General features: G+C 42.5%; 1 protein-coding gene across 1 annotated transcript in view; it reads right to left on the reverse strand.

The window, feature by feature from the left end:
* Nucleotides 1-2,394, reverse strand: part of KIFAP3 (kinesin-associated protein 3) — a 78,278-nt gene extending 75,884 nt beyond the window's left edge. The window contains exon 1 of the mRNA XM_014943522.1: nt 2,276-2,394. Within this exon, the coding sequence (XP_014799008.1) occupies nt 2,276-2,307 (32 nt within the window). The 5' untranslated portion in view covers nt 2,308-2,394. The remainder of the gene's footprint in view (nt 1-2,275) is intronic.
* Between the last annotated feature and the right edge of the window lie 11,520 nt (nt 2,395-13,914).

The following is a 13,914-nucleotide window of genomic DNA, read 5'->3' on the forward strand; positions in this document are numbered from 1 at the left end:
CCAGCCTGCGCCGAGTGCCGGCCGCGCGCGCGGCAGGGTGGGACGGGGCGGGGAGGGCGCCCCCTGCAGACGGGAGGGAGGCGTTATCCCGCCGGGTCCCCGTCCCGAGGCGTGAGGCGGCCTCCCCCACAGCCCGCTGGCACGCGCGGAGGTGCCGTGCCGGGTCCCGCCCCGCAGTGTCCCCTCAGGGTGTAATGGCCGAGCAACGGCCTCCGCCCGCCGTGCTAGTTAAGTTCCCCAGGCCTAGGGCCCTCGCACATCAGGGGGTGTAGCCGACCCCCCCGAGGGCTGCCCCACAGGCCTGTGCACACTGATGGGGTCGTTGGCAACCGCAGCCGCTGCCTCAAGGGTTTTTCCTTCACAGCAGGGCAGTGGGACATGGCGGCCAGCAGGCCCCGTGCAGGGCAGGACATGTGAGGCCGGTCCCCCAGCAAAGTTAATGGGGCTGAGGGGAGCCAGAGTCCAGGTGAGGCATGGCCAAGGTTTTGAGCCCTGAGGGCGTCAAGAAACGGTTAAGCCCTTACAGAAAGATCCCACCTCTTTCATACCTGGTACTTCTGGAAGTTGTGAGCAGCAGGAGTAAGGGGTCTTCGTGTTCCTGTTTACAGTATTTAGGGGATGATTGAAGAAGGGCTGTTGTGGTGTCCTGCCCCGTTATAGCCATCTGAGCTGTCACTTTTCCTCAGCACCACCTCTTAGCTAAGCCCAACCTGAAGGCAGCCTTGGTCAGGAAGGTGTTTTGAAACATAATCTTCCTCTTGAGTCAGCAGCATTGTTGCTCGGCCACCGACACGCAAGAGGCATGAGGACAATGCTGCTGTAGCTCCAGCCTCAGGCAAGTGGCTGGAAATCTGAAATCATGTTGGGAAAGTTACACTGTATGGCCAGAACCTGCATCCTCTGTGTTTTTACCTTGTTTCCCAGTCACTCTAAAAAACGATCAAACAGGGTCTTAACCAAGACATATCAGAAATTATCTTAATGGGCTGTAGTTCAACTAAAGTTTGTATCAGAGCAGCATGCAGTCCCAAATGGAGATTCCTCTAGGCTATTTGTTCTAATATCCATGCAGGCCCATCCCCAACTGCCTGAGGATCCTGCTGTCCGTTGGATATAAACTAACATAGAGAACTAGAGGTAGCAGTGTCTTGTTGGCTTTTTGAACTCTGTACTTTCTCAAAATAGATTTAATTCCTGCTTATATTTGTAAAATTCAATAAAGGTGTGTAGGATTGACAGAAATCATTACTTCAAGAGTTGTTTGAGGAGCAGGAATAGTTGTTTGGGTTTTAGAATAAAAGGACAGTACTACTCTGTAGCAACTCACAGCAGTTAAATATAAGATGCTCCATTGCATACAACTGAAATGGCTGTCTACCCAGAGTCATAGGGGTGATACAGAAATAAATAAGAGGCAGGTGACTAAGCTTTTGTTTTTGTTGTGGTGAAATATAAAGTGCTACCATAGAGCAATGAATTTACAAAACATTGCTAGAACACAACACTTTTGTTACTATCCTTATTCTACTTTTTATCACAGTAGTATTTTCTATTAATGTCAGTCATAAGGAAAAATGTATCTATGACTACCTGATCAGAGCAACAATACTTCAGTGATTTCAGCAGCTCTTCAGATAAGCATGAGCCAAACATTAAACTCTGAAGTCATATAAATAAATAGTCTGATATTTTCTGAGTACTAAGTACCTGAAAATCTGCATCTATTTCACTGAGAATTTTTTTTTTTTTTAACTGGTCACATATGCCTACAAATGGGGAATAGTTTTAGACACCTATGAAAAAATAGGTCAAAGATGAGAATGATACAAAAGACTGAGAGACCTGAAAAATATGAGAAAAGGAGCATTTATTACAGTTAAGTGTGCCACAATGTTTGGGCTAAAATTGGTGCCTTGTCAGGGCCTGAAAGGACAGCAGAGCTTGTCTGAGCCTGACAGAGTTCACATGAAAATACTTCAGCTTTGTAGTGATTTGAGCCACAAGCAGTGCCAAGATAGATAATTTTGTCGATCTGTGATAAGCACTTGATGCTGGGCTTATAAAACCACATGGCACAAACACTAAAAACCTTGTATTGCATGGTAGATTCTTTTAAAATTAAATTGTAAAACAAATGCTGCCCATGGTCTGATTCTTCAGCCTTTCCCTGAGCTTTTGATGTTGCTTTGCACAATTTCCTATATCCCTTTTGTTACAGTGTGATGAGGTTTACAACAGCCGCCGCCCCCGCACCCTGGCCAGCCTCCCCGGTTACCTCTTGAGGTACCGGGCGTCCTCGCCCTGCATGGCGGCGAGGAGCGGGGCGGGGGGGGTGGGTGGAGGCCTCAGCAGGGCGCGGCCCCGCAGCGGTGCTGTTACCAGGGTGAAGGCGAGCCCAGCGACGGGAGGGAGGCGTTATCCCGCCGGGTCCCCGTCCCGAGGCGTGAGGCGGCCTCCCCCACAGCCCGCTGGCACGCGCGGAGGTGCCGTGCCGGGTCCCGCCCCGCAGTGTCCCCTCAGGGTGTAATGGCCGAGCAACGGCCTCCGCCCGCCGTGCTAGTTAAGTTCCCCAGGCCTAGGGCCCTCGCACATCAGGGGGTGTAGCCGACCCCCCCGAGGGCTGCCCCACAGGCCTGTGCACACTGATGGGGTCGTTGGCAACCGCAGCCGCTGCCTCAAGGGTTTTTCCTTCACAGCAGGGCAGTGGGACATGGCGGCCAGCAGGCCCCGTGCAGGGCAGGACATGTGAGGCCGGTCCCCCAGCAAAGTTAATGGGGCTGAGGGGAGCCAGAGTCCAGGTGAGGCATGGCCAAGGTTTTGAGCCCTGAGGGCGTCAAGAAACGGTTAAGCCCTTACAGAAAGATCCCACCTCTTTCATACCTGGTACTTCTGGAAGTTGTGAGCAGCAGGAGTAAGGGGTCTTCGTGTTCCTGTTTACAGTATTTAGGGGATGATTGAAGAAGGGCTGTTGTGGTGTCCTGCCCCGTTATAGCCATCTGAGCTGTCACTTTTCCTCAGCACCACCTCTTAGCTAAGCCCAACCTGAAGGCAGCCTTGGTCAGGAAGGTGTTTTGAAACATAATCTTCCTCTTGAGTCAGCAGCATTGTTGCTCGGCCACCGACATGCAGGAGGCATGAGGACAATACTGCTGTAGCTCCAGCCTCAGGCAAGTGGCTGGAAATCTGAAATCATGTTGGGAAAGTTACACTGTATGGCCAGAACCTGCATCCTCTGTGTTTTTGCCTTGTTTTCCAGTCACTCTAAAGAACGACCAAACAGCATCTTAACCAAGAGGTATCACAAATTATCTTAATGGGCTGTAGTTCAACTAAAGTTTGTATCAGAGCAGCATCCAGTCCCAAATGGAGATTCCTCTAGGCTATTTGTTCTAATATCCATGGTAGTTGTAAAGCAGGCTCATCCCCAGCTGCCCGAGGATCCTGCTGTCTGTTGGGTAGAAACTAACATAGAGAACTAGAGGCAGCAGTGTCTTGTTGGCTTTTTGAACTCTGTACTTTCTCAAAATAGATTTCATTCCCGCTTATATTTGTAAAATTCAATAAAGGTGTGGGGGATTGGCAGAAATCATTACTTCAGGAGTTGTTTAAGGAGCAGGAATAGTTGTTTGGGTTTTAGAATAAAAGGACAATACCACTCTGTAGGAACTCACAGCAGTTAAATATAAGATGCTCCATTGCATACAACTGAAATGGCTGTCTACCCAGAGTCATAGGGGTGATACAGAAATAAATAAGAGGCAGGTGACTAAGCTTTTGTTTTTGTTGTGGTGAAATATAAAGTGCTACCATAGAGCAATGAATTTACAAAACATTGTAGAACACAACACTTTTGTTACTATCCTTATTCTACTTTTTATCACAGTAGTATTTTCTATTAATGTCAGTCATAAGGAAAAATGTATCTATGACTACCTGATCAGAGCAACAATACTTCAGTGATTTCAGCAGCTCTTCAGATAAGCATGAGCCAAACATTAAACTCTGAAGTCATATAAATAAATAGTCTGATATTTTCTGAGTACTAAGTACCTGAAAATCTGGATCTATTTCACTGAGAATTTTTTTTTTTTTTTAATCTGGTCACATATGCCTACAAATGGAGAATAGGTTTAGACACCTATGAAAAAGTAGGTCAAAGATGAGAATGATACAAAAGACTGAGAGACCTGAAAAATATGAGAAAAGGAGCATTTATTACAGTTAAGTGTGCCACAATGTTTGGGCTAAAATTGGTGCCTTGTCAGGGCCTGAAAGGACAGCAGAGCTTGTCTGAGCCTGACAGAGTTCACATGAAAATACTTCAGCTTTGTAGTGATTTGAGCCACAAGCAGTGCCAAGATAGATAATTTTGTCGATCTGTGATAACCACTTGATGCTGGGCTTATAAAACCACATGGCACAAACACTAAAAACCTTGTATTGCATGGTAGATTCTTTTAAAATTAAATTGTAAAACAAATGCTGCCCATGGTCTGATTCTTCAGCCTTTCCCTGAGCTGTTGATGTTGCTTTGCACAATTTCCTATATCCCTTTTGTTACAGTGTGATGAGGTTTATGGTATTACCATGGGACTCTGAAGACTCCCTCACCTGCACTTTAGAAGCATACACAAGAAGAAAGAAAGTGCTATTGGAGGCAGAAGGGTCATCAAGTTGCAAAGAGAAGCTGAAAGGTGCAGTATTTCTGTGTTTCTATCATTTTTTCTTTTGTTTGGGTGGGTTTGGATTTTGGCTTTTTTCTTAGAGCAGTTGTAAGAAATACTATTCTGGAGTCACGTAGAAGAAAAGATTTTTTTAGTGAAGGAATACAAATAAGGGTGGAAAAGAGGATGGGAGTTGTAGAGAAAAGCAGAATAGGAAGAAAATGGTAGAGGAAGTTGCATTAAGAGAAGCTGTGTGAGAGAGGAGTGAGTAGGTAGTTAGAGCAAGAGGAAAGACAACTGTCAAGTGTTCTCAGGTTAAATATATTGTAGAATAAGTGTAGAAGAAATGGACAACAACATTTTTGTAGAGTAAGTGTAAATGAAGAAATGAACAATGTTTTTTTCTTTGTTTCATTAAAAAGTGAGAACCTTTTAATGTCATTGAGAAAGTACACCTTTATGAAAATAAATTGAGATTTCTTTTTTTTTTCTCAAGCAGATGTTCTTAACCAGATACACAGAATACACTCTTTTGACATCAGAGCAACACCCACCGTACTGTCTCACGGTAACTTAGTTCTATTTCTTCCTATTTGTTCTCTTAGTATAAAACAAATTACTTATGACTGAAAAGTACCATGCGTAGCCTGATGTTGAAGTCAAAAAAGATGTTTCCATTGTCTTCAGTGAGCTTTCGATGGGCCTTTGGTGTGTAACGATGAGACTGTGTGTTGAAAATGCCTTGGGGTCTCATTTCTTCAAAGTTTCATTGAATTCTACATCATTTTTTTACATCATTGTGAAAAAAATTTCCAACAAAACGACCAACATTGCTTTTCTGAAGCAAATGGAATTGTTAAAATGTAATAGATTAATTTCTGTCTTGTGGAATTAAAAAACCAAAGTAACCCTGAGATTTGTAACCTCTCCATCAAAGATTGCATCTTGGTCTCAGAAAAAAAAGAATATGGGTGGATTTCAGGGAAAAATATTGAATACGGGATGTTTTGCTAGACCTTGTAATAATAAACTATGTATAAAACTCCTTAAGGCCTTTTATTAGCTAAAACAAAGTACAGCAATCTGAAAGGATGACTTTCAGAGAAACATTTTAGGTGATTAGACTATGCTGCTCAGTGGGGGACGGAGGTGATGTTGTTCTGATGTGCTGTCACATACTAAGTGATTGAGGTATGGAGGTAATAAACCCTGGGCTTAGAAGTTTATATTGGAAGGAAGAAGTGAGACGAAGCAAAGCAAAATCTGATATGCAAAGTGAAAGTCTGTCTTAACTCTTCTGGATTAAATTAATCTTGGGACACAGATCAAGGTGATTCTTGAATGCCTTTTTGATCAGCAGTGACAGGGACATCTGCGCAAGAGAAGGGTGTTTTCAATATGACACATGATCGTGCTGGTAAATGCTGGGTGCTCTTGTTATCCTTGAACATAAGACTTCACAAAAATGAAAACAGGGGTCTCTATGGAGAACTTGATTTGTATTTTATAATATATCTAACTCAACACTGACCTAAGTAAATGCATCAATTTGTGGCTCATTTAAACCAGTGAAGAAAATTAGCTGTAGGTTTTCATTGTTTCAGATGTAGAAAGAAATATTTAAAGATGTGAAAAGAAGCAGACCTCTTTGTAGAGAAGCAAAGCTTTCTTTTAACTAGGCATAATAGAGCAAAGGGTATGCTGTTTTCTCCCTTGGCTTATTCAAATCAGAATTACTTACTTCCATGAAAGTGATCTTATTTGATGGCCTTGTACGCTCGTTCACTTGGCTGAGTGAGTATATCCAGCTGGTGGTAAACTGACCTCTGCTATCTTGTGCCTCTGTGCTTCTCAGCAGCTGGAGTGGTATAAACTCTGCGTGTGCAGACCTGCACAAGCCCATAAGGCAGCAATACAGTACCCAAGCTCAGCTGCAGCTGGTGATGTGGCAAAACAACCATCTACATAGACTTTCAGTGCCTGTCTCGAGGTTTGAGGGTTGCTACTTGTGGAAAAAATACCAGTTTACTCTTGTCCTAAGCAAGGCTGATCTAAGAAGTGTTGGAAGATATAAAATGTACCATAATGGTGCAACATCGCTTTTTTTTTTCCCTTAAGGGATCAATCCTCTAAGAGGGAATTTTCTGTGAAGAACATGGAACAGCATGTTGTGTATATTCTATTGAATCGTAGAATCATTTAGGTTGGAAAAGACCTTTAAGATCGTAGAGTTCAACCATAAACCTACCACTGCAAAGTCCACCACTAAACCATGTCCCTAAGTGCCACATCTACACGTCATGTTCTCTGTGCATATGTTTAGTATGTATGGTGCACTAGAATTTGTGTATTTCATTTCTGATTATTTTCTAACAACCTGAAATGCAATATCCCTATCCAAAGAACCAATGATGTGCTTTCACTTTGGGTTAATTTTAATTGAACTAATGAAGAAATAGAAAGATTAAATAGCAAAGTGTCCACACAAGAGTGTGCAGATGGCTTCTCTCTGCTGATATCATCTTGTGGGCCGCAGTGACAATGATGGAAATTTCTTGTGCAAAATCCTGCTTCTGCTGAAGTCAATGAGGGTTTTACCATTGACCCCAATGGGGACAGAATTTCACCTCTTAATGTTTATTAGATGCAGCAGGCAGAAAACAGACTCATAGCTATAAAGGCTATGACATTTTATGGTTCTGACTCTGCAACCACTAAGAGGGAATTTTGCTGTGAGGAACACGGAACAGCATGTTGTGTATATTCTATTGAATCGTAGAATCATTTAGGTTGGAAAAGACCTTTAAGATCGTAGAGTTCAACCATAAACCTACCACTGCAAAGTCCACCACTAAACCATGTCCCTAAGTGCCACATCTACACGTCATGTTCTCTGTGCATATGTTTAGTATGTATGGTGCACTAGAATTTGTGTATTTCATTTCTGCTTATTTTCTAACCAACAACCTGAAATGCAATATCCCTATCCAAAATTATTTTCTAACAACCTGAAATGCAATATCCCTATCCAAAGAACCAATGATGTGCTTTCACTTTGGGTTAATTTTAATTGAACTAATGAAGAAATAGAAAGATTAAATAGCAAAGTGTCCACACAAGAGTGTGCAGATGGCTTCTCTCTGCTGATATCATCTTGTGGGCCGCAGTGACAATGATGGAAATTTCTTGTGCAAAATCCTGCTTCTGCTGAAGTCAATGAGGGTTTTACCATTGACCCCAATGGGGACAGAATTTCACCTCTTAATGTTTATTAGATGCAGCAGGCAGAAAACAGACTCATAGCTATAAAGGCTATGACATTTTATGGTTCTGACTCTGCAACCACTCAAGCACATGCTTAATTTTGCCACAGTAATAAAGTTAAGCGCCAGCTTAAGTGTTTTCAAGAAGGGGTCTCCTTTACACTTGAACAAGTCTATATTTGATCATAAATCAGGAATTCCCCCTCTTCCTTATCCCTCCCCTCCAGAAGAAAAGGATTCTGAATGTGATCATCAAATTCCCTCTACTTTGCTGAAAAATAATTGCCCTCTTTTTTTCAGGTTATGTCAAAAAAAGCAGAGAGAGAGTAAGGAATAAGTTCCTCAGCTGAAGTGGTGTTGCTCAGGAGACATTTCACTTAAAGCAAGTTACTAATTTCAAACAGAATCAAAAGGGAAATGTTAATTTCCTAAAATTTATTATAAATATCTCAGTGGATATTTCCTTAGAAAAAGTAAAGATTTTGCACAACACTTTACAGCCAAAATCTTTTTCATTAAGTTTTTCCACTATCCTGGACAACTCTAGCCTTGTTCTTAATATCAGGCCAAATCTGGCTCCTTTTGCAGATAGCAGCATTTCTGTATTTGTTTCCATTAATTGTAACCAAAGCACATGGGAAGCATAGCAGAGTGGAAGCACGAGGAGAGGCATTTAGGCTAGATGACGATTTATTATAAATATCTCAGTGGATCTTTCCTTAGAAAAAGTAAAGATTTTGCAAACACTTTACAGCCAAAATCTTTTTCATTAAAAATTTATTATAAATATCTCAGTGGATATTTCCTTAGAAAAAGTAAAGATTTTGCACAACACTTTACAGCCAAAATCTTTTTCATTAAGTTTTTCCACTATCCTGGACAACTCTAGCCTTGTTCTTAATATCAGGGCAAATCTGGCTCCTTTTGCAGATAGCAGCATTTCTGTATTTGTTTCCATTAATTGTAACCAAAGCACATGGGAAGCATAGCAGAGTGGAAGCACGAGGAGAGGCATTTAGGCTAGATGGATTCATATCTGAAATCAAGCATAAAATCTTAGTGGGATAGCACTTAACCAGTGAAATAACTTACCTTTGGATTTATGACTGGATGCTTCCCCATTATTGCCAGTCTCTATGTCAGGAGAAGATGCCTTTGTGAAACAAATGCTTCAGCTTCAACAGCCTTGTAGGTTCATAGCAAATTGTGCTGAAGCAACCTCTTCTAGAGACGCCTTTGTGAAACAAATGCTTCAGTTTCAACAGCCTTGTAGGTTCGTAGCAAATTGTGCTGAAGCAACCTCTTCTAGTCTATCCCCCTGCCCCAAGCCAAAAATTCAGATCTGAAATCAAGCATAAAATCTTGGTGGGGTAGCACTTAACCAGTGAAATAACTTACCTTTGGATTTATGACTGGATGCTTCCCCATTATTGCCAGTCTCTATGTCAGGAGAAGATGCCTTTGTGAAACAAATGCTTCAGCTTCAACAGCCTTGTAGGTTCATAGCAAATTGTGCTGAAGCAACCTCTTCTAGTCTATCCCCCTGCCCCAAGCCAAATCATTTGTATCCCGATTGTTCCTATCACTGGTATCATCTTCAGTAACATGCATTATAGTCTTCCTGGAGAATCTATTCCAGGACTGAATTACTGTTATTGCAAGAAAACCATTCCATTTTTGTATCAAAGCTTCTCAGCTCGGTAGTGAAAAGGCTGGTCTTGATGCAGGGATCAATGCATAGGGGTCTTTGGTGTGATGATACTGAAGAGCCAGCTAGATGCTCATGGAAGCTCCTCCTCGTTTAAATCTAAGAAAGAGAATGTGGATGATGACTGTACAGTAAATTTTTTCACAGGTTCTGTTCTTATACTGATTTGTTTTGTTTGCATCATGGTTGATAATAATGGAGGAAGTAGTCCACTGAGTAGGGGGATGATGAGTCAGTTCTAGACTCATCAGGAGCCCAAGCATACACTGTACTTCTGTTTGATTTAGTGCACTTGCCCCTTCACCTCGCTTGGTCTTCCCAGAACTATCTGTGGCAACATGGATGGGGTGGAAACTGGAAGAATGTATACAACAGAAAGAGTTGTAAGAAAAAATGTTAACCTATGTGACAGCTGGGAGCTGATGACAAGCAGAGAGTTTAGGTCCGTTCTTGGGGACTGTGGCTGCATTTCCCTCAGGAGAGCCTTAAGGCTGCCCTTGCTTGCTGCTTAGACCTCACCTTGTACTCCACCTAGGCCATCAGTTCTGGGTGGAATGGTATCGGGCAAGAAACCTTTACCTGAGTTTTCCAAAATGCCTCTGACAAGAGCAGATGTGACTTGCAGGCAGCCCGAGCTCTGGAGCAGCTTATGTTCCAGGTGCTGTCCGAGCTGGCTCAGCACAGAGACAGCCAGAGGGATTGCTGGCTGTGAAGCACAGTAACAGCCAAAAAGTGTATGGGGTGCCTGGAAGAGACTGTGTCAGAAGAGGAAGGTGATGGTGTTCAAAACAAGGTGCATGGGGGACAACAGGGGACCTGAGAGGTGGAAGGGAACAGGGGGTGAAGAATATTTCTTCACCCTGCCAGCTGTTCTTTCCAGGAGTCTGGAAAGTACTGTGGGATGGAAGGATCCAGGGGCCGGTCTGGCAGGCCCATGGGTAAGAAAATATGAGAGCCCAGGAGTTCAGCTCTGGTAATTACTATTTCTCATGAGCTTCTGGGTTACAATAATGGAAGTTTTACAATGCTGTTGAGCTGTGTGTTGAAAAAACAATCCTTCAGCTTTCAACTAATTTAGTTACCATCTGTAAGCTGTTTAGGTAATTCCCCTCATTTCACTTTCCCCATTTAATTTTGCTATGTATGCCTTTTCTTCGTTACACCTCCTACATATGCATCTGTACGGGCACAGAGTAGCACATAGGTGTGTAACTCGGGATTTTCTATAGAACTGGAAAACACAATTGTCACTGATGTGCTTTGTGGGCAGAATTGGATATTACTATATACAGATTACTATAGCCCATCCATAGATAGTAGGCATTTTTCTGTGGGGACCTGTGGTCTGTTCCTCACACCAGTGAGGATTTTAGTGCATTTTAGACAGACATGGAAAATGCAAAATGCATAAATAAAAAGTGCTTTATCCTATAAAACTCAAACATTGGCTTTTATGTCGATGTCTGAGTTTTATTTTGTGCCTTCTGTACAAAAGTCAATTTGCTGTTGGTTTTCAGATTTTAAAGTCAACATTTTAAAGTTGTCCTTAGTTCACCCAGCTCCAGCTAAGTATTGCATCTCGTGTGATTCATAAGATTTCCCTGGAACCCAGGGGCGTATCAGTTGTCATGGCAAGGCACAGTGAGGTGAGTTAATTAATAGCATTCCAACATATCCTGGGCTTTATTGGCTAATAGTGAAGAATCCCAGAAGAAGGAAAGCACTGTAATTGTGCCAGATCCATACTGTGTTTCCTAAAGTTTCGTTCTTGAATTTTTTCCATATATATTACATTGTCTCAATGCCAGTGCTCATGGTCCCTAAAATTAAAAGTGTTCCTCATAAAGGGGATTATGAGATTAAAAATATTGCTCATAAAGAACACGTTGATCCTCACTGGGAGGATCATAGATGTAAAAACATCAAATTACTGATGTCACCAAATAAAACTAATTTAGGAGATAACAGTACATTTTTAAAGAAATAGTGGGGATGTGTTAGATTTACAAACTGCAAGAACTTTCCTTCCCAGTATGCTCATTCTTCATTTATCATTTTATAATAAGAAAACCCCTTAAACTTAAAGTTAGTTTCATACAAATGTCACTTGCTAGCTTTCTTGCTAATCCAGAGGAAATATTATCCTAGTGGTCCCTAAGGTCCAATGTCTAGGTGTTGGATACATGATAAACTTACTTGAAGCTTTCTTAGTGAGATATAGTCCTCTGGAGACAGCTGTGGATTTAATTTTTCAAGCTTTAGTACAACCTAACCCCTTAAAAATAAGATTTAAGTTTCCCTTGTCCGGTCACTTAAGAGTTTCTTCTTTTATTTTACTCTTTTTTTTCCCCTCCTCTGCTACTTGCCCAGACTTCTAATCCCCAGCCTCTGGAGGAAACATTTAACCATCTCGGACTTTTCATGTCCTGATTATTTTTTGTTCCGAAGGACAACACACATACATTTGATTTTTGAACAGTTCCAGTCTGAGAGCTCAGATAGAAAGTGTTCTTGCAAAGCAAATAGTTTCAGTCTTGATCATTTAGGTTTCTACTTTCAGTTCTGAACAAAGGTGTTTTTTGCAAATTTTGAGCCATTCCTCTGTGTAAGAGCAGTATTTCACAAGAAGAGGTGTGTTTATAGTCTCTGCAATCCATGTTCCTGTGTGTTTATGCTGTCCAGGAGTCGGGCTTAATCTAGTTTTGTTGTCCCTTGATACTTACCATTTAAGTTTTCCAGAAATTGAGTTTAATGTGCCAAGGTATGCACAGGGTTTAACTGCACAGTTCCTGGTACTGTGAAACTCCACACAGTGCAGAGAGGAGTTAGGGATGAAGGCTGTCCAAGCCATCAATGTCACAGAGACACTGTATCTGAAATGCAGGGAGTAGTATACTGTGATACTGCTGCTTACAGCTGCTGACCCCCTTTAATTTCCCTGGTGTGCCCAGACACACACATGGCTTCTGCCAGACCATTCCTTCTCAGGAGCTAAAGGTGGAAGAGGCCTTACAAGGTTACTTGTCAGATTTGTTCCCTACAGTCAACTTTCCTTTTTTCCTTTCAGCTTGTTTTCCTTTGCCTTCCTCAGGAAATTAGTTTTATCTTGCCTTACCTATCCATGCATTCATCAGGTCTATTCTTCCTCCCTCTAATAAATTCATGACATGTTGGCCAAGTGCAATCACCGTTGAAAGATTTGCACCGAGTTTGAAAGTTAATTAAGTTCCTAGAGGTTTGTGTGCTCTGGCTGCCAGGTAAATGAGAGAGACCCACAATAGGGACTGCGCCGAGGGAGAGTTAAGCAGAGTTCAGCTCTTTGGCAGCAGCAAGGGGTCAGTCACTCTGTGCACGCTCGCCAGACAGACAGCACAGATGAACAGGCTGGCCAAGGTGTCCTGGAGCAGCGCCAGACTGGCTGCAGCACAGGCAGTTTCTTGTCCAGGGTGGATCTTTCACAATAGATGGGAAGTGAGAAGGAGGTACGTGGATTCTTTCAGGTAGAAGTAGTAAGACACAAATCACGAAGTGTCATGATGCTCTATGGCTTACAGAACAGCACGTTTTCCAGTCTGGTTTTAACTGTCTTAACAAAAAGGATGTTCACCACTATGAAATGTGTTGCTGTACCGGATCGGGGAAATGCCACTCTGATGTTTGCCATCCTAGCCAACAGCAGGGAAGGGTCCACAGAGCTCCAGATTTGAAGGCCTGGATCATTACATCTCAGCCTCTCTAATAAGAGACGCATATTACAAATGGTTAAATGACCTCTCTAACCTATGGTCTGCCCACGTCACTTCTTTCTACAGATCTTTTATTATCCATTGCACTCTCTACCTCAGGTTGGAGTTTCTGTTTTGTCCATGATGTTCAAACTCCAGAGAACATCATGCCGTACCCTCCTGGCATCACCGCTCTCATGTTGCATCACTACCATGTGCCCTGGTATGCCCAAGATGGATGGGGGCTTTCATGTCTGGGCCTTCTAAGAGTTCAGGAAAATACCTAGTCTGGCTCTGTGCAGGAGCAGCATATAAGTACTAAGAAACAGCCAAAGCACGTTTCCTGGCCAATGGGTTTAAACTGTTTCCCTAGGCATCGCTGCCATTTGCTGTCAGAGACAAGATAGCTGGGCAGGATGCTTTTCGGTTTGAGCAGATGGGTCAGTCCCAGCCTTAAGTAGTAAGGATCCAGCTGAGAGGAAGTAGAAAGGTATGTTTTTCTGTCAGTGTTTCCGTGCAGAAGGAGCTTTGATGGTGTTGATTGCCATCTTTCT

This window comes from Calidris pugnax, unplaced genomic scaffold (assembly GCF_001431845.1).
Source record: "Calidris pugnax isolate Ruff unplaced genomic scaffold, ASM143184v1 scaffold63, whole genome shotgun sequence".
Lineage (NCBI taxonomy): Eukaryota > Metazoa > Chordata > Aves > Charadriiformes > Scolopacidae > Calidris > Calidris pugnax.